Source organism: Scomber scombrus, chromosome 17 (assembly GCF_963691925.1).
Source record: "Scomber scombrus chromosome 17, fScoSco1.1, whole genome shotgun sequence".
Classification (NCBI taxonomy): Eukaryota; Metazoa; Chordata; class Actinopteri; order Scombriformes; family Scombridae; genus Scomber; species Scomber scombrus.
Window position 1 is genome coordinate 21654572 of NC_084986.1, and position 27572 is coordinate 21682143.

Consider the following 27572-nt stretch of genomic DNA (forward strand, 5'->3'; position numbering starts at 1 on the left):
AGACAGACCGTCTCTGAGCCTCCAGTCCTCTGCAGCTCTGCACTATGGAAGAGATTAACAACATTGAAGTGGTTCCGTGCACAGAGTCCGACTACCTGAAGCCGTTCAGGGTGCACTACAACCAGGTGAGCTGCTTCTGTGTAACGGCTGCTGGCTGCTGAGGGCTAATAGCCCAACCCCCATTCATTTGGCAGCTAGCAGGCTAGCATAACATGAAGGCTAAGCTGACCTCAAACACAGACGGTGGTAGCAACAATTTGCGTTGCTTTAACCACAATGACTTCGTGTCGGGTGTGTTTTCACATGCAGTCGATTTAAAGCTGCTGTTGTGTTTTGTGTGGCAGCTCAGAGACAGCTATAAGCTAACATGCTAACGGTAGCTTGCTGCTGCAGAGGTGTTTTTTTTAAAAGGGGAGTGGGGGGTGTTGAGCATCACCGTTAGCACATGCTTTACATTAGTGTAAGGAGGTTTATATAACACGATTTGGCGAGAAAATCAGTTTCTAGTATGAATAGAGGGTCAGGTGAGACTTGTTGATTTCAACTGTTAAATTGACTCATGTGTAAGTGCAGTCTGGTGGGTGTGGAGTCTGAGGGTCAGGGGTCCACATATAGTTCAGGTTTACAGTAATAAGGGACACTATACAGCCTTACTTGTTTAAAGGTCCCCTCCACACATGTTTAAGATGTATATAAAATACTCAACTTTGACTAATAATTTATGTCTGATATGTTTATCTGTATACAAAGTTCACTCATCTTGTTAAAATCTTTAAAATGACACCTCCTCCTTCTCCTTTTTTAAGGATTTCATAATATCTGAATATGTAAATATATTTAGTATCCAGAGTTTAACTGCTGGACACAAGATGTCTCCTACGTAACCATAAATTCTCAGTGTTTGTGCCCTGAAGGCTTCAAGTTTCCACATCACACTAGTACAAGTTTAATAGTAAACAAGGATTGTCTCCAAACTAGTTGTGATGTCACAAATCATGCTTAAAGGGCCCGCCCCTTAAAAATCTGATTTGTGATGAGTTCAGAAAAAGTTTCCACTTTTAGTAGATGAATGTGAAAACAGACTTTTAGTACGTAGCTCTACATAATGAAGCTCAAACATTTAACTCCAGGAAAAAGAAGAAAAACATATTTTTGTGTGGATGGGGACTTTAAATGTTTGTGTAATAATTAAAACTATATATAACGTAAGAACAGGGTCAAGATGGGACAGGAAACTTTATTGTTGTTATTGGGAATTACACATGGTAGAGGACCTCATTGCAGATTTCTACATCGTAGGCAAATTATTAAAATTGAATCATCACAGCTACAATTATAAGTTGATTAATCGATTAGTCAATGGACAGAAAATAAATCAGTAACTTTTTCATAATCAATTTAATTGTTCTTTGTTTCTGGCTTATCATACGTGAATATTTTCTTTCTTTCTTAAGATTGAAATCGTTCCATCTCTTTGTCCAGTTAATCCTAACAAAAATGTCTTTTTTTGACATATCAAACAAATAAAATACCTAACAAATCAAGACCTTATCACATTGTGGCAATAAGTTAACAGTCACAAATTGCTATAAAGCAGTCTTACTCATTTATTTACAGCATTGCTTACCATGTCTAACTACATTCAAGGTATTACTATGAGGTATAGACATAGTCATATTTCCCAACTCTAGTTAATTATGACACATTTTCTAATATCAAACATTTCTGATTCTGCTACAGTGCTCACAGTTCAGATTTAGTAAAGTTTTGCCACTGCATTGATTTTCTCCAGTATTATAGGTGTGTTCTACAGGGATTGTGGGTGCAGGTATATTTTTTTTCTATATACATTTTTAGCTGTTCGCCCAGGTTGGGTTGGCAAACAGGGCAGAGTGGAGGACTGAAATCTCATAAGCTGTTTGGAAGCTCTCAGACCTCATTAGCTGGATCCATGTTTTTACAGTAAATGCTCAAAGGTGTGAAATGATGATCCTGGTACAAGACTCTAAATCAGTATTGCTATAGCTGATTTTACATTGCTTACATTCCTGTCAAAAACATTTTGAGCTCAAAATGACATCTTCAGAGGCCTTGTTTCGTCTGATCAGCAGTCCAAATTGAAAGAGATTCCCTTCTACCATCATGTATGATACAGAAAACCTTTAAATCATCACATTTTATAAGATGAAATCAGCAACTTTCAGTGTTTCTGCATAGTAAAATGACTAAAATGATTATTTTAATTATCAAAATTGTTGCCCATAAATCCACCAATCCTTGCAGCTCTAGTTATTATATCTGTTTTATATTCTCCTCATTAAAAATATGTTTTTTCTTCCTTCCAACTAAAAGAAAGTGTAATGTGCTGATTGTGCGTTCCTGATGCTCGCCAGTGAAGTGAGATATGCTTTTACCCCAAACACAGGCTGCAGTCCAGATGAATTTATTTTTAGGATTCAAAATATTTGTGTAGCTTCTGTTAGTCAGCGATGGCTTCTGATGTCTAAAACCTGAATAAGGACAAAAATATTGTCTTAAAGCTCACTTTAAAAACCCCAAAAATACATCAATGCCCTCACTGCTTCCATTGTAGACGACAAGAGGATTTATTTAACCTACAAGAAGAAGAAGAAGCTATTTTGTTCACTCTGCGCTTGAAACAAATGATTACTTCAGAATTCTATATCTAGATTTATAGATATCTATCAAAGATGTTTATGTTTTAGGTGACAAAACAAAGAAAATACAACTGGAAAATTATTGTAAGGTGGTCTTTTGTAGTTGTGCCTTCAATATTAGAAGCTAAATTATGTCACATATGATGAGGGAAGCTCACTGAGGAGTTTAACCATTTGGGGTTCACACCTGTGACAGGAGAAGGGGGGGGTTAAGCTCGTCAAGAGAACAGTGGAACGGCTAAGACAGCAGATGGACAACAAAAGAAGTGATGGTAGCAGTGGTGGTGGTGGTGGACCGTCCTCCCTTTCATCCTCGTCATCCTCTCCTCAGTAGATCAGGATGGGCTGTTCAGGGACGTCCCCCCCCCCTCCTCCCCCCCCAACCACCACCACCACCACCACAAAGGCTTTTTTGACTCCCACTGAGGGAGCATCTCTTCCACAAACCTTTTTACGCTTGGCCGCACATCTGCAGGCTCACCATGGTCACTCGCAGAAACACACTCACTGAAAGTAGGTAACGTCACGCCTGAGAGGCTCTCTTCATCGTTAGTGTTTATTGTTGTTTTGTCTCCTCTTCCTCGCCTCTCTACAAAGCAGGTGATTGTCCCCTGTTGACTCAGGGAAGCCCCTCTTATCGCTCCCTCGTGCTTATGTTGAATCACGAGTTTCTTCTTAAAGCAGGCTAATTGCCTTCAGTTTATTCATCATAATGATGTGAATTATTCATCTGGAATTATTTATCTGGTATAGTTACAGCCCTTTACCCCTCACTCCTTCATGAATATGAGATCCATTATGATCTTTAAACACAAATGACCATTTTGTGTGTGAATTTATGTATGTTCTGGAGGTGGAGAAAGGATTGTCCTCATGTTATAAATCTATGATATAGAAGAGGGACGATCACTCAGTGAGACCATTTAAAATTCTGTTTTTTAAATGAATGATTGCAGGTAGATTGTGATTAAACAACATTAGTTGGTGAAGCTTCAGGTTTATCTGGAAATGGGTTAGGCTTAGTGTTTAGTACTAAATAATAGTGGAACACAGTACATTGCATTGAATATCGATTTGATTATTTTATATAGCATTTAAATCAGTTTCCATCATCATACATGTTGATATTGAAAAGACATTCTTACTTATTTCAGCCATTCCAGCTAGAGTGCAAGTAACGATTATTTTCATTATCAATGGATCTGTCAATTTATTTATTATCATTTACTTATTCCTTGATTATTAATTTGTTAGTATGTTAGTAACTTTATTGTTAAGATAGTAAATGGAGGCAGATATTGAGATTTAGGAACAATAAACGTTTGATATGTATTAGTGTAGTCTAGTCTAGGGTTAAAGTGAGAAATGAACCTTAAAAATTTCCCCTAGTCCAAAGTGAAATATTTTGTCTGCTTAACTGTCGAAAACTCCAAATTATTCAATGTACAATAACATTAACCAGAGAAAAATCAGCTAATTTCTTCAAAACCCAGACATTGGAACCAATCAGTTTGGCTTTTTTCCTTTATAAAGAACTTATAATGTTGGGTTATCGATTATTGTTAATTCATTTTCTTTCTATCTACTAATCTTGGGCTGGAACCAACGATTATTTTCATTATCAATTAATCTGGCAATTATTTTCTTGATTCATCCATTAATAGTTTACTCTACACAACGTCAGAAAATAGTGAGACAAGGTTATGTCTTAAGTCTTTGTCCGACCAAAGGTTCAAAACCCAAAAATATTCTACTCAGTTTATTATCATGTATGACAAAGAAAAGCATTAAATCATCACAAATATGAAGTTGAAAACAGCATATTTGGGGTATTGTTTCTTTAAAATGATTATGCAGTTATCATTGATTGAGTAATCAATTAATCCACAAATGGTTGCAGCTCTAGACTTCAATCAATCAATTAGTGTTTCAGCATCACACCAGCCCTCATATGTTGCCGTTACCTCACCTATATTCCGCTCACACTGCATTTTGTGTGCAAATGTGGTCAACAGAGGTTAAAACAGAAAACAGGCAGCGGTCAAGTCCTCCAAGTCCTCAGCTGTATCTCAGTCAGTTTGTATTAGAGGAACCAAACATGTAAAAAATGCCTTGATGCGATCTGAGGTTTACTCGCTCTCTGTGTAGACTTGACTGGAGGACACAGTCACATGGGTGTCTACTTGAGAAGTGTGTCCTTGTGGATAAGAGCCCACTTGTCAGGCTGTTATAATGCTGCTGATACTGTACTTCCTCATTACCGGTTTATCAGTTTATGCAGGTATGGCTGACAATTAACTTACATTGCTGTAAATGTGATTCTTTTGTTCTAAAAGCTCTGCTGATCAGTAGTTCCAAGATTGTAATGCGTGTGTAATAGTCTTGTTGCCTTTGTTGTGGCTGCTGAGAAAACACACTGAAGCTAAATCCAGAAAAAGATGATTATGAAAAATGATTAGAGCTGCTGTGGTATTGATTTTTTTTTTGTTTTCCTTTCCGCACAAACCAGCAAAGCCATTCATTAATCACGGTAACAGCCATAAAATCATATTTATAAAATAATTTGTTCTTGAATTGCGTATTGGAGCAAATATAAGCCGACCCCCTCATTTTCCAACACCTGTTTTTGGACAAATACTTTTTGAATATAACTTTCATAATAGAATATTCACATTGTCACACACTCTCCTACCAGACTCTTGGAAGCGGTTAGCATTTATAAGACTCTCTGTTTGTCTTTTTGAGTTCTTCATCATCTGTCACAGTGGTGTTTCACATAGCAGACACTTTGGGCTTGTTTTCGCTCGTCATGAATTTAGTTCCTTTGTGGCAGAAAAACGTGGTACACAAGCCTTCAGGAACTCCTAGAGGTTAAACTGGACTAACAGAACACTTTTAGGACTGATTGACTCTAATACACTTACGGTAAACAGACTTCAGTATACTAACTAGCCTAGCAACTAGGCTAAAATAATGAGTTGGTTTTATACATGGGTGTATTATAAGAGCTGGAGAGGGTGCCGCGGCTCAGCTTATCAGCCAATTTTTCCCAGTGTTCACTTGCAGTATTGCAGCTATAAAATGCCCCTGTGGCCCAAAAAGCATTTTAACCCATAGACCACCATTGTAAAAGAGACATCTTTAAACTCAAACTGCAGACAAGCTCAATAATGGCTCTTTCTATTATACTTTTTTGAACAATGGAGGTTTTATATGTGTAAAACTTTCCTCGAGCCAAGAAAAGCAATATAAAAACATTGACATTATCAATTATCACAATGTAAAGTCTATGGGCTGAGCGGGAACTTGCTGGCGGGGCCACTGCGCATATTCAGTGGGCCGAAAGCAAACCTGGAAGCTAGAAATTTTTTTGGGCATATGCTCCAACCGTGCAAATGTTATTGGACTGAATGGGCGTCATCTTTGGTACGGTATCTAGCTCCTATAATACATCCATGGTTTAACACCTCTGCTTTGTCCATTAAAAAAGAAAATCTGATGTTGTGACCATATAATTGTGTTGACCCTGGATGTAAGACGACCACAGTTTTTCAGATGAATTTCCAGGAAAAACCACCATCTTATATTCAGAACAATATGTCAAACTTTTCAAAAGCTTTTATTCCTGTAGTCCTGTAGTCTATTCTTTATTGTCTCTATAGACTCAATGTCTATCTTTATGTCTTATGTCTCTAAAATGTCTTAGCTTGAGAGAATAACTAATGTCCCATCTCTTGAGCCGCTCACTCAGAGCAGTGAAGTGGAGATCAGCATGACTCTGCGGTGGGCGTGATGTGATTGCGTTACCGGGGTAATGCGGTAACGGCGACAGCTCTAGCGATGCTTATTAGACTTTAAGCACCTAAAAGATCAAGCCCATACATCCCTCTCTACAATAGCTATTCACACAGGAGCCTGTCATTTCTGATGCCCAAAGCCAGAGGGACCACATTAATTTCAAGGTCCTGTGTAGCCTATCCGCGCTTTTCTCTCTATCTCTCTCCCTCTCTTTCTCTGTCTGTGGGCTAATCTCTCCGTCGTAATCCATGTCCGCCATGATTCTCCGTCTCCCCAGGGCCATTCAAGCCGTCCCCGCCCCCCTTCTCTCAGCAAGTGGGCCGAGTAATGAGGGGAACCCCACCATCTGTGAGTGGTGACAGGATACCAGAGAAGGAGTGTGTGTGTGTGTGTGTGTGTGTGTGTGTGTGTGTGTGTGTGTGTGTGTGTGTGTGTGTGTGTGTGTGTGTGTGTGTGTGTGTGTGTGTGTGTGTGTGTGTGTGTGTGTGTGTGTGTGTGTGTGTGTGTGTGTGTGTGTGTGGTGACACATTCATGATGAATAGTTTTACCTCTATATGCAGTTGCTGGAAGCTAAACTTGTCATCTTTATAGCCTTTTAAACATCAATCAAAGTCAGAATGAATGGCGACATTTTGATATGATTATTGTAAACAGACTAAGCCATGATTACGATTTGCTGTTTGCAGTTTAGTTCAATGAAATAAATAATTGAATGAATGACAGAAAATCTGAAATTTTAGAGTAGGGGTGCAACGATTAGTCGATGTTGTCGACAAAAATCAGTCACCAACGAATTTAATAGTCGATAATTGTCAGTTACGTCATCAGGCGTGTTTTTCGTGCTTTGCGGAGCGGTGAACTCCAGCAGTAACAAACACAAGCAGCTGAAAAACACACACTGCAGCATTAAACAACTTAACCCAACTCTGAGGTAAAGAAAATAACTCGGTGCTCAGTCTGTCTCACCTCAGCAACGCTGCGTCCTCTGTGTGTTGGACAGTGATGACTTTCCCAGAGCTAACTGGAGGCTGCTCTCCCTGCGGGAGACTGTGCACACCGCACACCACGTTCTCCAGATATTGTCACCTTTGTCTCAAAAATCCTTGGGAAACCGTGATATAACACTGTGGTGCTGTAGTAATTCATCGGATTTCAATGGCAGTATGGGCAGCCAGCATCTTACCGGGGGCCGCACGGAGCACACACACACACAAAAGAAACGGTTTTCTATCGCTCATTTACATCAATGATATAATGTCACCGTGTGGATCAGTTGACCTTGTTACACTACGCGCCCTACTTCTAGTTTATGAACTAACAGCTTCTACCTGCTGAGATCTCAGTCAGAAGTAGGAGAGGAGCAGCAGTAGGTTGACCTCAGGTCTCCACTGAGGAGTCTAGAGCACATAATTTTGTATGGTAGCCTAATAATGCAAAAATTAAAATCAGTCACACCAAATAAACCACAGTTCATACTGTGAATATGTAGTTTCACAGACACATTGTTGTATTTTTTCTGGGTTGTGAGTAAAATCATTAAGAATAATGTAAAATCAGTCTTCACACCACCAAGGTGAACTGTTCAGTCTTGACTCTGGGTGGACACTGCTGTAGGATGGTAATATTGATTTATAAATGTGTTGTTCTATTTGTGTGTGATAGAGGATTTGTGCAGTTTACTTTTATTAGCAATATGTTATAATTTGTAATAATTAAAATAACTAACTTCTATGTATATACAAGAATTGTTTCTATTCCTTGTATTTCATTTTTTGTATTCATGATTATATATCATTTTGGTATTTATGGTTATTTTATATATCGATCTATATATATGGTGGGCGCTGAAGGGTAGTTCACCCGGGGTGCCTTACAAGCTAGAACCACCACTGATCCGATTAGTCGATTAATTGTTTCAATAATCGATGACTAGTCAACTATCAAAATAGTCGTTAGTTGCAGCCCTATTTTAGAGTTGAACTTGATCCTCATTTCATTGAATGTTTTACATTATGGGAAGAAGTGCATCTGTCTCAACCTCACCTGTCGAACAGTGACCAAATGTTCTTTTTTCTTTTGGTTGCCATGGTTTTTTCTGTGTCCTCTTTTGATTGGCGGTTTGTGGTTACTGAGTCTGCACTCGGTCATGATCTGTCTCTGCTTTCCATCTTTGACAGTAGAGAGATATTCTGCCAATTCCATCATCTCTTTTTAGGGGCCATGTAACATTATGATCTACTTTGGTGTTTAGTTTCTTCTTTTCAATGTTCCAGAGAGGTTTCTTTACATTGTGTTCAAATTTGGTTGACTCTGATTGGTGTTTGGAAACCAGTGTTGGGCTCAGCTCTTGGGTTTGGAGGGTTTTGGACTGGAGGACTGGATTTAAGGTGATTGAAACATTTGAATGTTAATTGTCAGTGGATATGAGTAAGCATTGGAAGCATCTGCATTTGATAGGTTTCTCCACTCTTTCATTTGTGACAGTTGACAGTGTCATCAGCCATTTTTAATATAATTTCTAATCGATTTTAATTTAATGTTTTCCCTGCATCCTTTAGAGTTATGAGTACATTGTGGTTTCACAAATTCAGTGACAAATACGAGTCAGAACTGACTCAGCTGGAATTTCCGATTCCCAGTTGGAAATTTCAACTGGAATGCCCCCTGAAATTGGGTTTCCGCCTCAGAAGGTTGGAAGAACCTCACCAGCTCTGACCACAAAATCCAAAATGGTAACATCGTGTATCAACAGTGTGAAAGTTGTAGTAATATCCTGTTTATTAGTACTTTTGTCTTATTTGTGTCTCATTAAATCAGTCATACATACAGCACTGTCCAACTTCTATCTGTGGACGTTGCTATGATGTTTGTACGTGTGGCTAACCTGGCTAGAACTGGCTTTCTGACTTCTTGAACCGGAACACTTCAAACTCGGGTGTGACGTCATTCACAGGTCCAACCTCCAATTTCCAAGGTAAATGGAACGCATCAGTAATCTGCTATTAGAGCTGGATGCTATAAGTGTTGCTTCATTTATTTTGGTCAGGCAAGACTCAACAGGCATTTGCATTGTCTGTGTTACTGGAGCTGGCCTTCATTTTTCATAGCCTCAAACCACATATTTGTTTTCTAATTACTGGTGCTGTGATTCACCGCTGTGGTTCACAAAGCACTTTTATTGTTTATAAAGCATTTATTAGAACAATTATTAAGAGTATCAACAAAAGAGGGAATTGAATAAAAGGTACTCCACTTTTCTGTTGTACAATAATTATAATTTATTCATAAGGCTATATGAGTACATGTTGTCAAAATAGTAACTATTTATACTGGAGAGCTGCAATAATTAGCCAATCGACAGAAAATTAATCACCAATTACTCATGTACTCATTTGAGTCTTTTTTAAGTTTTTTTTTGTTTAAGAAAACATGCCCACATTCTTTGGCCACAGGCCCTCAAATATGAGTATTTTCTGGTTTCTTTAGTTTTTTTTGATAATAAAGTGAATATCTTTTGGGTTTTGGACTGTTTATCAGGACATTTGAGGGCGTCACCTAGATCTTTGGGAGAGGAGTGATTGACTTTTTTTTTTTTTTTTTTTTTTTTACAATTTTCTGACTTTTTATAAAACTGAATGACAGATAAATCGATAATCATTAGTTGTCGCTTTACACTACTCCTAAGGTAACCTTATTCTTGCATCAAGGTCTTCTCTTGGAGGAAATTTTGGGTGCTATTGCTTAGTCTGAAAAAAAAATCAGGAGTGTATTATTAAAAGTATTTTTTTGGTCAATGTTTTTATATATCTAAGAACAGTTTATGATATCTTCTTCATTTTCTTTGTTATTTTGACAAACAAAACCATCCAATAAAAGAAAACATAAAGATTGGGATCAGAGGCAGCATAGCCCTTGTATTTATCTATTAATTCACACATACAAATACCCTATAATTTGCTTTTAAAAGGCACATTGTGAGGAAAAACGCTCTATCTCATCCATTATTCAGTAAGCACTCTTTACAAAGCAACAAGCCACAAGAAGTGCATCCCCGCCTCAGTCATGACAAATGATTTATCACACACGCCTTTGCAGTTTTGCTTTCATGGAGGAAAAGTGAGAGGGGTGTGGCTCGCTTGGCCTGAAGGAGGAATGATGGCGTGTAAGACACTCGTACACTTTGTTGACATGCGAGTAATTACACCACCAGCAGACTGTCTGCAGCAAGCAGAGCGTCTCTCATGACTCCACAGTGAGTTTTGACAACGCTTCACTAATCGCCAAAGCTAGAGCGCTGATGAGTGGGTGTCGCCTCTGCCTTCAGGTCATCGTTTTTTTCGTCTGTTTCTACAAGATCCAGTTCAAGTTTAAACAAAATCTGGACAGAATACATTTCTTTCTCTAGATTTTATTTGACATGTACATCAGTGGTTCCAAACTGGTGGGTCGCAGTTGAAAAGTGGTTCATTCTGGGTTGCTTGTGAGAACTGGGGTCAGCTTCAACAAAAAAAAAATGTATAGACAACATTGGGAAAACACTTTGATATTAAAATACTATTTCCCACTCCCTAGTTAGTGGCAACGCTACAACACATGACATAACAGTACAAGTAACTTATCGATCATGTGACCCTTGCCTTGCACATTTGTTGACTGTAAGGGTCTTTCTTACATAGAATACATTCAGTTTGGTTTTACTAACACTGAACACAAAAAAGAAGAACATGTAGTTGTTTTAGTAATAGTCATGTAAAATTTGTAACTGCTGTTGCAGTAATTGTAATGTTTTTTAAATGTTGGTTTTGAACCAAGAAAGGCTTCTTAATTTATAGAGCTTTACAACTCATTTGCACATAAGCTATTTTAGTTTTCACTTTGTGAATGGGCAGCAGTGATTAGCCCTGTCTCCTCACAAGAAGGTTGTAGGTTTGAATCTATTAACAGGTGGAATGGATGCATGGAAATTGGCCAATGTGTGGACTGTGACTTGATGACTAGACCGGATGGTAACCACTGATATGACATTATCATGTGCATTATTAATGAAAAACATAATTGTTTAAGGGACTGAAAGTTAATCTTTTTTTCAATTATTGATTATGTTTCAAATTAATTTGTCTTAAAATTGTTTGCTATGTTCAACAAACCGTTCACATCCCAAAGGTACTAAATTAACAGTGATATGCAGATCCTCAGTTAGAAAGGCTGAAACCAGTGAATATTTAGCATTTAAATGAATAGTTATATCACAACTGTAACATGTTGAAAACATTTGATTCAGAAGCGAATGGTTTTGCAAATGCATTCAGCATGAACAATTAAAACTCAACCATAGCTGGTATTTACTTTAACATAGGCTATGTACGACTTTTTAATTCAGACCGTCCACCTAAGAAGTACGTGTTGGCGTGTCTCAGTGTGTTTTTAAGCTGACGTAATATCTTTCACAGTACATAAATATTGCACCATATTAATAACCGTATCTAAACCTTGGCAGACTTTGGCTTCTCATTTTGCACTACAACATAACAGTTAATGATGCATGGAGGCCACTATGCTATCTTGGCTTTATTGAGGCCCCGTGGCTATGACCTGCTAGGTCTTGCAGTGTGTAATTTGAATGTTTGTTGAGATCATTTAGAGGACTTCCATAGAAACTGTGTGGAAGGTAGGAATTACTGTAACTTTTTACGGGTGGCTAAGGAGATAAACTGTTGTTGATAAATTGGGTAATGAAAGCATTGCAGTGCTTTCCTCAAACATCGTTCTTAGATGCAAATGTGAATGTATTACAGTTATCACCTCTCATCACTGTAATTTTGAAGTGTTGCTATTGTTTTTTCCACAACATGTAGTGTTTCTAAAACAATATTCAGTCTGTGATATTTATATCCTGCCATCAAAATTAATTTGAGAATTAAAGAAATATGACAGACTTTTTTGAAAGGAAACAAACACCCTCTCACTCTTCAATCTGCCCCATTTATCCCCTTCAGATAGACATCTAAAAGTTGCACATTGCAGCTCACAGTACACGACAATAGCTTTATTATGTCTGATCAGTGCAATTAGTTTGCCATTTCACCTCCTCCCATTTCTAGGGTGGTACTGAAACCACATCACAGCTCTCGCACAGAAGAAGATGACATCTATTGTAGCTGAAATAAGCCAGTTCTGGTAACGCTGTCATCACTGCGTCTGAAAGAGCTGGTGGGTGGAGAGGAGGTGTAGCCTAAATATGAATCAAGGCCATATTTCCTCAGGCATAGAAAATATAGGCCAACTTTACTATATTTATACAGCATATGATGTAGAGAGAGGAATAGTTTTTGATTCAGTTTAATTCACACATTTGCGGAGTTAATTCAAACAACTTCAGGAAGCCTGCTGAGGGGCAGCCGTGTCAGAATTGTGTTAACCCTTTAACAGGCAGGAGTGAAATATGAGATGTAAAAAAAGTAATTTGATGTTACTAGTTTTCTTATTTGCACCTAAAGTAAAACATTTCTACTAATATTTTATATATATTTTGGATTTTATGAGTTGTATCTCGACCAGGATACCTTGCTCCTATTGAGGTATAAAAATGGTTATAATGGTAAAATGTTTTATTTAATAAAGAGAAGTGATTTCTTGTCTTGTCTTGCTTTCCCTGGTCATTAATATCACACATACTAGTTAAGTAGTAACTGAATTTTATCATTTTCGTCAAAGTGTAGACCTACCACAAGCTTCAATTCTACCAACTCAAGGCCCATACAATTGAACAACCACCTTAACCAATCATGATCCTAACAGGGTGTTAAAGAATCTGTAACTCCTCGTTGCCTGTTTTAGGGTTAAGTTACTGCTGATGCAAACCCAACATGACTGCTTAATATTAAAAGCTTTTAAATGACTAAATTCTTCTATTGTGAAGAATTTACAGGAAATGATATGTGTTCCTCACCGAATTAGCTTTGTTAGTGGCGCTAAAAAATGGTCAACACTAGACCTCTCACAATTATTACGTTATCCACCTATCGTACAATTACGTAATTACCGACATTATCATGTCTATATATCGACATATTGTGTGACACATGGACAGGACCTTGATCTTTTTTTTTTTTTTTACCTCAATATTGCACATTTCACATTAACAGCTAAGAGGTTTTTAATGTCGTATTGGCTAAGCAAGTAGTTGCCTCCATTCCTCACTATGCCCTGTCCCGGCCCATAATGGCAGTCTGCGTTTTTATGGAAGCATTGTGCCCATTCTCCATTCTCACCCCCTTGCTACCTTGCATTATTATTATATTATATTATCATTATGTCAGTGGTATGAAATTATCCATTATATGACAATCCTATCGTTTATCACGTTTATTTCTGAGATAATATATCGTCCAACAAAAGTAGTTATCGTGACAGGCCTAGTTGACACAACAAGATCTGGAGATATTTGGAGCTATTTCTTCAGTGGGTCAGTTAGAAATAATGCAGGGAGGAATAGTACAAGCAGAAACAGCCACAGTGACAATGATGTTTGATGTAGTGTTGCAGACAACCAGCACACCTCCAACAGCTACAATGATTAGTCAGTGAGTCAATTTGTCAGAATCAATTGATCATTTTGAGTCCTTGTTTTTAAGAGAAATGTCCAAATTCTCTGTTTCCGGTCTGTAAAGTATGCATGTTTTCTGGTACCTGTGATGTTACCACGTGTCGACAGTGATTTTGTAATTACTCTCACTGTCAGAAGGTGGAGACAAAAGTCCCAACCTCCAGCTTTAAGTTCTCTGTATGCCAGAACACTTCTCTTGATTGCTTTTGTGCTTTTTACACACCTGCCTGTGCAGTTTGAGTTCCCTGCTGGAAATTTACTGGAGTACAACACCACACATCTTGTTAATGTGATGATGTGACCAAAGGGCAATTACAACAATCTCAGTCACTGAACTTGAAATACTGTGGGGTGTGTTACACCATTTAGTCATCAGGAATCCCTCCTTGTCACTCAACCCAGCCTGTAAAAACACATCTGTTTTTTTTTTCTTCATGTAGTCTAGAAGTGTGAACTTTGCATCCTTTTCTGAACAAACAATTGACACTTGAAACTCCCAGAAATCACCTACATTTGTCTATTTGGCACATTGAGGAAATAACAAAATCACGAAGAACCTTTTTTTTTGCCAATTTTTGCTATGTGAGCATTTTCTGGCATTGTACTGCAAGATGTTAATTACAGACCCTGACAAATCAGCAAGCAAACGGCAAATTCACATGTTGCCCTATATCAGCTACAACAATATCAAATATATCTTTGGTAGGGAATAAAGGTATTTCAATGTAAAGTTTTGCCTTTGCAAATCATTAAAATAAATCAGGACCATTGAAGTTTGTTATTCAGTAACATCCTTGTTGCTGCTACACTTGATGAACTTTTTCTTGGTTGTGGTTTGTGGTGTTACACGTCTAAGCAAGCATCAGTTACAGGGCAGCTGATTGCTTTTGCAAGATATTAAATAAATCTGAGATGATTTGGCATCCTGCCATTCAAATCGCATTCAACAAAAGGGAGTGAGAGTCATACAAACTCTGACTCACCTAACCACAATGTAACCACAGTGTTTACAGATTAAAACAGTGCTTGCAGTACTAAAACATTTGCTTTTATTGCATTCACTTATGCTGTTCATTTTGCTTCCTTCACAGAATGGCACAAAGAAATCCTGGGACTTCATGCGAACCCATGACAGGTAAAAACATATTTTATTCACTACTTTCAGATGTAAGCAATGCTCCTGTGGTCTAATAACAAACACAAAATAGAGTATATTTGATTTCTGATTTCCTTTTGACTAAGTTTTATAAAACAGTTTATATTGCATGACTTCACTATGAAACCTATGACATAGCTATATAGAAATATAAAATCAGCAGTACTCTCATGTCAGGAGACACTTGGCAAACTAAAGAGCTTTTGCACAAGCATGAGCCTGAATCTGATCTCATTCTCTGGCACTCACACTCAGATCAGCAGATGAGGATGAATTTGCTGGATTGGCACCAATCCTGACACGTACTACCAGTGTATCTCTAAATCTTATATCCACTCTCCATCTTTTGACATACCAAAGATATTTTTTCAAATCAAAATACTGCACAAATTGTAAGAGAATTTCAACACAAGTTGATGATGGAAACTTATTTTTTTGTCTGTAGCCATATTTAGAATCTCTCTAATGGTTTTTTTTTTTTTTTTATACCCATATGCATGTAAGACTGAGACTAACATTTTCATTATCAATTAATATGTTAAGTATTGTCAAGATTACTTCATTAGTTGTTTGGTGTATAAAATGTCAAAAATTGTTGAAGAATACACAGTCAATAATCAAGGATATTGAATTTACTATCTTAGAAGACTAATGAAACAAGTAAATGTTCCTATTTAATAAGTTGGAATAGAGTTTTGGCATTTTTTCTTAAAAATTAGTCAAAATGTATTGATTATCAAAATACTTAGCGATTCATTTTCTGTCGATTGACTAATTGATTAATCAGATATTATTGCTCTGAGAGTTGCGTAATACTGAGCATGGTCAGACCACAACAGACCTTGTTGTGTGGGAACTGGCGCCTCATTATTCTACTTGGCAATGGCTATAAATGTCTGAGCTTCACAGGGGGCTGTGTAAGAGAAATATCACACATTTGTGTCAAAGCCCTGGTTCCTACTCTGTGTTTTGCCTGGGGTACCATAGTGCCTCAAGGTACGTCTCAGGTCATTTAAGCCCTCTTTCCTCCACTCCTGACCCTTAAGGGTGGTCCTTGTGAAAAATAGTACCACTGAGACAAAAGCAGTAAGCCCCAAACCTGTACTTCCAAGAGGAAATAGCCCATGGGAACATCCAGCTCTTTCCCAGGTGCCAAAGTGTTATTCCCACTTTAGCATGTAAATAGACCCAGGTTTGTTTTGCATTTTTGGTTAAGTGTGCATAACATTCCCCCTTTCAGCAGGATTAATTTTTGCTTATACGTCTTGTCAAATTTCAAGTGTATTTTTTAGATTGTTAGATAACTCTACCAAGTGACGGATTTGATAAATTCTTGTTCTTCTTCTAGTCCCCTAGAATATATACTTGATGGGACTCATAGTTAAATGATAGATTACAAATCTTAGATGGTTTATCAAGATGTTCTTTTGACATCACCCATTTATACGTACTGTGACGGGTTGACTGTCAAGGGTTGACAGTGGTTAGCTCTACTACCAAGCAGGACCACAACAGTGAGTCCATCCCCCGCTGTGAGAAAACGGTAAAAACACGTGTTCATGGCTTGAACCGTCCATGGAAAGACAGCATAAGTTAACCCAGGCATCTTCCTCTTTGCGTACATCCTTCAGCTCCTTCTCAAGTATTCAAAGGTGTTTGCTTACTTGATTGGATATGTAATCCCTTCAGCATGTTTTGGTTCTGTTCTTGGATCTCTTCCTATTTGCATATGCCTGGAATACCTCCAACGGAAGACATTCAGAGGCATCTTAATCAGATGCCCAAATCTCAGCTGATTCTTTTCAATGTGAAAGAGAATTGGTTCTATTCCCAGTCACTTCAAGATGTCCAAGCTTTTGACCCTTGCCTAAGGTTGAGTCTACTCATGCTGTAAAAAACTAATCTTGGCTGCACTCATCTCAGACTCATCTTGGCCACTTATATCTCTCTAATTCATGACCATTGGCGAGGGCTAGAAAATAGATCCGCTGGTAAATTACAAGCTTCTCCTTCAGACTCAACCCTTCTTTCACCAGGACAGTGAGGTACAATGCTACATAAGCTGCAACAATCTGACACGCTGTACCCTCACTGGTGAATGAGGAGCTTCTTCACTTCATAACAACTCACCCCCAACCTGAAACTTTTTTCTATCAAACTAGATGGGCACTGACCATCTAGTGTGCACTGATGGTCAGTGCCCAGTGACGGCAACAGAACTCAATCACTGGCAACAAGCTGAGAGGCAATCTTAAAATCTCCATACTGGACACTGACCTCTTTTTGACTGAGATGCTGTCCATGAAGCAGAATTGGTAAAAACATTAAAAACACTCACCAAAAACTTGCTTCACTCATTGCCATGAATGCAGCGCCCTAAGACATCCAGTGGGATACTGTTACAAGTCTCTTCCATATCTACAAAACCACATGTAGACTGGGTGGGCGAACTCCCACTGCTTTGTTATTTTGACACCTACATGTTTATTGGAATGTTTACATATTGGTGCGTCTTTATTGCTGTTAGTGTCTGTTAATGAGAACATGAGTATTTGTCAGTGCTGGAAATTTAAGAGATCATGGTCAACAGAAAGATAATCATGAGAATATGGTGAGTTCTTTAGCATTGTCATTGCTGTAGTCCTAATACACATGTCTGTGATGGGTCCCATACCTTTCACTCACTTTGAAGAGTTTGGGCAGAGTTGAACACTAGGGTTGGGTACCAAGGTCGGTACTTTTAACTATGTCGGTACTACCGAGTATTGATTGACGTCAAATTAAACGGTGCCAAATTTCGGTATATTCAGACTCATCGTTCTTGAGCAAACGCATGAGCTGGGCACATGTCAGAGTGGGATGTTGTGTCCCTATTAGACAGCCTAATATTTCATGCTCATGGGTGCAATATTGCCAGTAACCAGCGGTGGCGTTTGTAAAGAAATCTCATAAACATCATTACAGCTACTAAACTCTAAACACAGATGCATTTTGGGAAAAACTGTGCTAACAACAGAAACACATTAATAAATATATTTAGAAGAAATATGGTTAATATAGGCCATGTGGATATATTTTTATATATGTTTTGCACTTGTTATATATGTTTTATATATTTATAAAAATTTCAAGTCAAAATTTGGGGACTTTTTGGGTTGATACTTCAGGAGTTACAGATTTAGAGTAAAGTACCGAAATGAAGTACCGTTGAGTACCGGTACTTGTTTCAGTTCAAATGTGAAAGGTACCAACCCTACTGAACACTCAGGTATCCCAAGTTAAATTTCTGATTTTGTCAGAACTCTCCAACACCCAAAGATGATATGTTTAAGATCTTAGAGGAATGTTAAAACAAGAAAAATTTGGAAAGCAGAAACTTGATCTTTTCTTAAATTGCTTAATTGATTATCTAACTAATCCTTGCAGCTCTACAAGAGATCTGTATTATAAAACTGTTGGTTACGTCCAATATAATTGCGTCAGTTCTGGTATCAAAGCAAAATTTGTCTAATATCAGTTCAGCCACTCTTTCACTTGCACCACAAAAAGCCTGATTACACTACTAACCACTTCAGACCTGCTCCTCATATGGGTACCATAACCCAGTTTTCCTGCTGTCCAGCCGGAAGCCCCCTGGAGAAGGCACCAAGTTTAACGGTGCATGAAAAGTCTTGAGTGTCCGTTTAGCCCGCTTTTTGGTTAAACCATTAGAGCTCCTTTTTTTCAGCGGGAAGCTGTAGAGGAGCAGTAATGGTGTGGAACAGCACTACAAAACCCAGACCAACCTCAAGGGACAGCCTCTATGCCTCAGGCCCATGTGTCCCACTTTTAGCTGATATCTACTACATTATCTTATCCATTCTTGTGCTCTACAGTGGTGATATTTCGGCGCTAGATTTCTTGTTTCAGTTGTAGGCTGTCAAATACATCAATAATGGGTCCATCACTTGAATGCTTATGCACCATTGGTAGAATTTTGGAAAGAGGTTATTTTTGAAATAGCTTCGAAGACAAACTTTGCCGACATTTTCCCTTTTGGAAATATCACCGAAATGTATGCCACAAAAGCTGAGACAAGGAGTGATGAGGAATGAGGGATGAATGTAGGTGATCAATCAAGACGTCAAAGAATGGAGAACTGGCTTTATGTGTTTGTAGCTGGGTGGGCCTAAATATGAAGCCCTGAAGGCTTCACGCTTAAAACAAAGTAATTCAAACAAAGTGTCGTCTGAACATGTCTCAAGACAAACCCTGTTCTTTTCCTTTCCTGCCAACCTTTCCTAGGTTTTCCTAGGAAGAATTCAAGAAATAAATAAAACATCTCTGTTTCCGCTAAATTAATTTTGGATATATATTTGACTGTCTATTATGACTCCTAAAATGGTGTAAGAGTGCATTGCTGGACACATTTAAAAGTCTTTTTGATCAGCAGCTGCAGCAAAACTAACCCTTTCTACTCATATTGTAAGCAGTCATTTGCAGGGAAAAGCAGCACCTTATGACTTCAGTATTATCTGGAATGAATCTATGAATTAAACTTACATTTTCAGCAGTAGGAAGTAGGCTTTATTATAGGTTTCATGACACCTAAAACATACTGAATGAGTCTAAAAACAGAAACCATTGTCGGTCAGGCATTGTGCGCAGACAGAAAGCAGCCATGACAATCATCATTGTTCTTTAATGAAGATAAACCAGGTCAGCTGACATTCTTACATATTGTTGAAAACACACATCGGACTCTCAATTTAAAAAATCTGTGTCGCAAACAGACATTTAAACAGTATCAGCTCAGGCCCTGTTGCTAGAAGAAGTTGTAATAGCAATCTGCTGGTTCCCTCTTACCATGGGAAAGACAGGGCAGGGCTTCCTGCCACCTCAGACACATCCGCTTTCCCAACACAGATCCCAGGCCTGAAGTCTCCACTGGCAGCGACAGTCTCAGTTCACATCCACACACACAGCAGTGAACCACCTGTACTATTTATTGGGTGCCACCGCCGAAGCGCCGACCTCTTATTTCTTTCTTTACAGTACATCCTGCTTCCTAGGAGTCATTGTTTAATCTGAAATAATGTGGTTCTCTTATGTCAGTATAGTGTTCATTTTTGCCTTGTTTTTAGTCATTTTTTAAATTTAAATTTGTTTCAAATGTTATTCAAATTCGATTTTAGTCATTTCGTACTGAAATGTATCACTTGTTTAAATTATGTTGATAAAAACAACATTTTTAGTCCAATGTGTCACACAAACTGGTGGCTTTGTGACATCTGATGCCCATACAGTAGCACACATCATGACCCCATACAGATTATGATACTGTAGATGGTGGCTAGTGCCAATACAGATGGTGGAAGTAATTAAATCAAATGCTTTTCTGGAGAAGTCCTTTAGAAATAGGCTAGTATCGTCATTGTGAAATGCCACTGTCATACACTGATGATGTGTATTGCCCTTGATTTTATTTTTGTATTTTAATTCAAGTATCATTTATTTGCCAAGTATAGAAATACAAAGAATTTGTAATTAAATCAAAATCAAATCTGTTTATTTTCATTCACTTTATATTTTTTGCAAGTCGTAATGAAAAATTGTTTCTCTCACTCACAGACATTGAAGTTGAAAGCAACACAACAATAAAATAAATAGATATTAAAGTTAAATAAATTAAAAGTCTGTTGTTTTTACTGCTGATCAGAATTTTGTTCAGCTTTCAAAACATGCAAAGGCCTCTATATTCAGTAAAAAATATAACAAATAAGATAAAACATGGACACTATTACACTGTTACAAGTTCAATATGAAATATTGTTGAAATTATGACGACACTATTAAGTTGGCCGTGTGTGTGTTGGGAGGGGGGGGGGGGGGCGCGAAAGTGGCAGGGGCAGGTAGCAGCAGGTGTGTAGGCTGAGCTGAGGGGGGGGAGTTAGACTTCAGAGTTAATGAGTTTTATGGCGCAGGGGGGAAAACATTTTCTTGTGTTGGTGGTATAGATTTTTAATTGTATGTCATCTCCTGTCATAGAGGAGGGGCTGCAATATGTGGTGGTTGGGGTATGAGGGGTCGGCCAGGATGCCCCTGGTCCATTTCCTGGTGGTAGAGGTGTGGATGTAGTGGAGGGAGGACAGGCAGCCTGTCTCATTGTCTCTCTCTCTATCTCTCTCTGGGTGGTTGAGGGGAACCAGACCAGTATGGAGGTGGTCAGGCTGGACTGGATGATGGCGATATAAAACTGCATCAGTTTTCCCTGTGATAGATGGAATTTTTTAGTTGCCTCAGAAATGATAACAGTTTCTTTCATTGTGAATTACAGAGTAGTCCTTGCTCATGTCTTAGTTTTAGTCACATACTGTATTTAAAGGCACATTTGAGTCATTAAAGATGAAGCAGGTGGAAGTTGATATTGATTTGTTCAGTAGAGATAATTGTGGGTCCATCATCCCAAGATGCTGAATATTCCCGGTCAGAGACTCTTTTAGCCCATAAACCTCTGACTCCTAATCCTTTCTTTATAATAACTTGTGACCACATCATAAGGAATTTAAACGCTGAGTCAGTGATGACCGACAGCTTTCCTGTAGCCAGAGTCCCAGGAGACAAAGCTGAAGGAGAAAAATTATGTATGATGTAGCCAAAAAAAACCTGTCTGATTTGTCTTTATTTAACATATTTTGTTCTTCCTTCTTCCTCAGTGTATCAGTGCTGATCTTCAACACCACCTCACACTGTTTTGTCCTCGTCAAGCAGTTCCGTCCAGGTGAGGTTTCTTTTTTTTCTTTTTTCTTCTTGTGTTGCACCAGCAGTACTGTACAATACAGTTTATTCATTTTCTTCTTGTCGCCACGCTAGATCTTGATTGTTACATATATCCTGTGGCCACTTTCACTGAAAAAGCAGCGTATTACAATCCCTGTTTATTCAACTGGATCTGAGCAACAATGCAGTCTCATAAATAGACCGCAAGAGGCCCCTTTAAAAAAACAGCCTAACCTCCTTTGTTAGCAGTCGCCAGGGACTGTTCCACACCGCAGTGTGCTAAATTCAAGGAAGTCTGGGCATTGATATATTTTTTTCCCCTTCTCTCTTGTTGCTGTTGGGGGGGGGGGGGAAGAAATGGTCCTTTATCTGAAAGAAATCAGACTTTTGTCTACAACCTTTAATGAGATCCATTTCTAAGCCGCAACCAACTTGGTGGGTTCAGACAATAATTTAAGTAGGTTAAGTTGAAAGTAGGTTGTGGAATTGAGGCAGACATAAAAGTTTTAGTCATGATTTTACAATGATTTGATGTGTTGATGAGTTGTTTTGTGAATTGCACAACCACAATGTTTTCCATTTAACTCAGTGGTGTAAAATTGTGTAAATGTGACAATTACCAACCAGCTTTAAATAAACAATGCTAATATGTAATTTGAAGTCCAAGTTATAAGGATGCTTTTTAAGAATCAAGCTTGATTATCACAGATATGTTAAAATTACTAATCTGGAATTAAATTTCACAAGGTTTAAAAATGGCCAAAATAATTGTCTACTGAATTTTAACTGAAATAACTTCTATATAAAGTCTATACAGTACATGTTGGTAATTTAGTGAACTTAAAAATATCTGTATATTTATAAATGTTGGATACAATGACTGAGAAAACGATCAGGTACTAGTAAAAAAAAAAAAAAAAGAATGTCATAATTTAAAAAATTTGCCAAATGATCTATCTCTAAATTAAATATATGTTTTCAATAGGTGGCAAGTTAAATAATAAAAATGAGAATCATGTCATCGTAATTTGGCGCTTCTCTCCTGCATCTCAGCTGTATACATGTGCGAGTGGGAAAGGAACAAGACACAGCCGCCTCAGTCTGCCGAGAAAACCGAGGAGGGCACCGCGGAAGCCGCCGTCCCCGAGTCTCAGGAGGACCAGTCGGCCTCAGAGAAGGAGGGCTCCTCCGCGTGGCCCGCGGCCACAGCGGGGATCACCTACGAGCTCTGCGCCGGGCTGGTGGACAAGCCCAACTGCTCCCTGGAGGAGATCGCCCGACAGGAGGTGCTGGAGGAGTGCGGCTACGACGTGCCTGCTTCTAAGCTGAAGAGGATTACTTCTTACAGGTTAGTTTATTTACACACATAACTCAGCTCAGAGAGGGTTTAGTACATTTTCATTGTCTTTTTATAATGTATATAAGCTTCTATCACTCCCACTGGATTTAATGTCCCTTAACAATTAATTTCTTGTTGTCCTATTTAGTGACATTTCCATTTTCATTTATAAACCTCCTTGAGCTATGTTCATTCATTCATTATATAATTTCTACTTACTGTTCTGAAATTCAAATCCAGATAGCATTTTTTTCTTGTCTTCTGTCTTTAAAGCATCTTTGTGTGACCCAAACCCTTTTTATTGACAAAAACATTTGAGAGGTTGTAGAAAAGTGCCAGTTTTCGTGATGGGGAGTAAAGCTCTACGATTACTGTAGTAGATGGGATTAACAATGGAGACACCATCTTTCTGTGCTCGAGCTAGTAAAATAGCTACATGAGAAACAGTGCCACACCTGTACAGATTGTTGTGATTTGACATGCTGAACTAACAACTCTGAAATCTGCATATTTTGTCTATCATTATAAAAAAATGTCAAGTGAAATAATCCTAGTAACCTCCTGTGCCCACTGATACATTTCTTGCTACATCGTTTAGCCCTCCTGTTGCCTTCCTGTCGATCATGCAACTTTTGTCACCCTGGGTCAAAATTGACCCGTTCCGGTTTGACTATTTTTTAAATAAAGAATAAGGTATAAAATATCACCCAATTCTGTTTTAGAACTTTTTAGCCAACTTCATTCCAATTAACTACAACAGGTTTTATACACATTTTTGTAAATTATATTCAACAGGCCTCATTTAAATGAAATACCTAATTTTTGAGTTAACCCCTGTTGTCACAGGAGGGTGAAGATGAAGAAAACTATATGAACACGTCCTCCTAAACATAATTTAGCTTACATTAACACAGTTTAGACTGAAAAATCAGGCATTATCAGGCTACTTAAGTGTCTACACACTCAACACAGTCTTTTGGCTAAAACCAAAATTTATGAGACGAGGACCCGAAAATTGCCATAATTGTTAGAAAAAGAAAAAAAGTCATTAAATCTTCCAGTATTTCCCAGTACTTTCCTTGAGATGTGATACTCTTGTCACAGCTTCTCCCGTTCCTGGAAACATGAATTCATTTTATATCACTGCCCAGATTCTCCTGCGTTTCTTCCTGGAATTCTTCCACAGGGGCAAATCTTCTCCATTTCTATCCCTTTTGTAGTTCCACCAAGCTGTAGACGTACGCAACCTTGCAGCAAACCCGATCACTACACCCTGCTCCCGTGCTATTGACAGCTTCCAGGAACTTTTGGGTCCTCCCTCATACGTTTTAATCCTAACACTTGTCGAACTTGTTAGTAGCCACATTTTCTTTCTCAAGAGGAACAGGCTTCCTTGATTCTGGCTTTTGTTTTGTTTTTTAATTGAGCAAGTAACTGGGTGAGTGACGTTTTCAGTATTCTATAATTGGAATTCATACCAAAAAACAAGGTGGAGGCACATTCGATAGAGCTACCTTGAGTTTTTGATAAGCAAAAGATAACAACTTTAGAGTCGGAGGTCTGAAACTACACATAATGTTGTGCACCCAGAGGAAAGTATGTAATCCGGTCTGGAAAACACTACAGTTCGAAAATATATGTAGAACAAAAAAATTAACCTAAAGTCAGCAGCAGTCAGGATTTGGAGGAAGTCCTGCAATAATAACAGATTTTTTTTTTTTAAACCAAAGAAGAGAAAACGACAAGTGCCGCTGAGGTCATGCAAGCGAGGTGGAAAGAAGCATCAGGCGAACCATCCATCTTTGTCAGCATATTATTACATATATTATTACAAGCCACAGCTCGACACAGCAGTTCAAAGCACTGGGAGAAAGGAAAAGAGCAGTCCCACATTGAGACAGCAGCACCTGGACAGCTATGACTGACGGCTCTCATAACCGTGCGTTTTGATTTGACTCGCACACCTCCTCCAGCTCTGTTGGTGTCGTCTGCGGCCATTGTTATATGTGGGCTCCCTCCATTAAATAGATAGGTATCGTCTTAACCCTCATGACCCCTATGAGGGTGCTTTTGACAGAAGCACACAGTGTGGTGAAGCTCTGTGCTGCTAACAGGCAACTTCAGGTCACAGCTCTGTGTAGCAGAGAAATACAGTGTGGTTTAAATGGCAAAGAAAGGCCTCATTTATGTTCTGATTGTTGCACATTATCAGCATTGAAAGACTGAATCAGCCACATTTCATATTGCACTGTATGCGTCAGAGTGTCAAGTGTGGGCACAGCAGTAAAGTGTAATTTTTATATTTTGGGATGAGTGATAAATCAGACGGTTAAGATGATAATCTATTTTTTATTTTTCTAAACCAGATACTTCCCATTACCTGCATTTATTATATGATTTGTAAACCAAGGTGATACATAAACTAAACTCATTCCTGTAAATAGTATGTTGAAATAAAAGTATTTAAAAAGATTTTTTACATGAGAAGATCTGCCTCTGTGCATTAATTACAGAGCTTTAGAGCATGGAAGCGGTTAGTTTAGCATGAAAAGGTGTTCAGGTATATAAATTATCTTTGGACAAAGCAAGGCTAGCTATTTCCCCCCGTTTCGGTCTTTATATGTGGAGTGTGCCTTTGCAGTGATTTAGTATTGCGCTTAAAAGTTAGGGGAACTCACAAGAGACAGATTTTTTTCAGCAGAGGCAGCAATATTCTGACTTTTAGCTCTTAATATGGAGTAATTTCTGATGATGCCACTCAGTAGCATCTTTTCTTAAGACACTCAACCCCTCCCAACTTTCCTGCTTCTTTCTAACCACAGTTTATAATGCAGATTTTCTATGAAATATGTCAAGTTTCATCACCAGTTATTTTTTCAAATGTTAGAAAGTTCCTTTAGAGCTAGAAAATATTATACAAGTGTTTACACAGGCTTAATAGTACTCCTCATAAAGAGTAGACTGAACCTCATGTGTTAAATTGGTGGAATTCTCCTTTAAGACAACATGAAACACTAATGAATTTGAGAATTTTGCTCACTTTCTTAATAGTCTGGCATTTGAGACTCTTGAGGTGTTGCACTGGCACCAGTGTCAAACAATCTTCAAATCCAGCCCTACTGTATGCTGAATCCTTAAGAGTACACTTTTTTTCTCCCTTTTCCACCCATCAGGTCAGGCGTTGGAGTAACAGGCGCCAAGCAGACCATGTTTTACGCCGAGGTGTCCGACGACAACTGCGTGAGCGCAGGTGGAGGTGAGCCCCTGGAGGGAGAGCTTATCGAGGTGGTCAAAGTCCCGCTGCACGAGGCCATGACGTTCGCCTACGACGAGCGCATACCCAAGACCATGGGCGTCATATTTAGTTTCATCTGGTTCCATAATAACATGTCTCCCAAGTACAAGATCTCCACCAACGTGTAACTAGTATTAACCAACCCCCCCCCTCCCCTTAAAACCATCTACCCCAAATTAATTCAAACACTGGCCCAGCACATCCGCTCTTCCCCTTATGGCTCTTCATCCTTTTATTGCCTTTTTGCTTATTGGCACATGATGAAGGGTGGGCCCCTCCTCTTGTTGCCAACAGGTATCTTTTAAGTTTTGTCCTGTTTAGCTTTTATGTGATCTTCATATTTTTCCTAAGAACCAATTTGCCATAGCTGGTTGTCACTGGCACTTTTTTCTCTTGTCTTTATACTTTTTTTTTTTTTTTGGTCTGTTTGTTAATCATTTCATTTATCGTGCCATCCGTCATAAATGGCTGCATATCACTGATTTCATTTGCCTGCCCTTGAGTAAAAGAATACTCCACTGCTTTTATGAAAGCAAAAAAGACACATAGACAAAATGTGCAAGCAGAATATGGTATGTATTAAGACGACACTCAACATATAAACAATGCTGTGTTTTATACTGATCATTACACCAACCATTAAAGACATAGAGATAAGGTTTGAAAACAGTGGAGTATTCCTATAAGCCGTGATCCAGTAATGCAAAAACTATGCTAGTAAATGGTGGGGCCTTGTACCGATCGAGGTGATGGGTGTGTTTTAACCACCACTTTTTTCAAGGCACGCCTCAATTAATTTTTCCGATCCACAGCCTTTAAGCAATACTTATCACAGTCCCCCCTTCCCAGGCTAAAACAATCACTCTGTGTCACTGAAACCAACTCTCACTCTCTTAGAAATCCTTTTATGAAGTCAAACCAGTGGAAATATTAGCAGACTT

The 27572-nt window shown here is 38.4% G+C and overlaps 1 protein-coding gene across 1 annotated transcript; it reads left to right on the plus strand.

Annotated features, from left to right (window-relative positions):
* On the plus strand, positions 1-26798 carry nudt14 (nudix (nucleoside diphosphate linked moiety X)-type motif 14). The gene is made up of 5 exons (XM_062437477.1): positions 1-125; positions 15174-15217; positions 21934-21998; positions 23051-23345; positions 26510-26798. Exons 1-5 carry the CDS (start codon positions 45-47, stop codon positions 26757-26759), a joined length of 735 nt encoding a protein of 244 aa, XP_062293461.1. The 5' UTR covers positions 1-44; the 3' UTR covers positions 26760-26798.
* Positions 26799-27572: the final 774 nt, after the last annotated feature.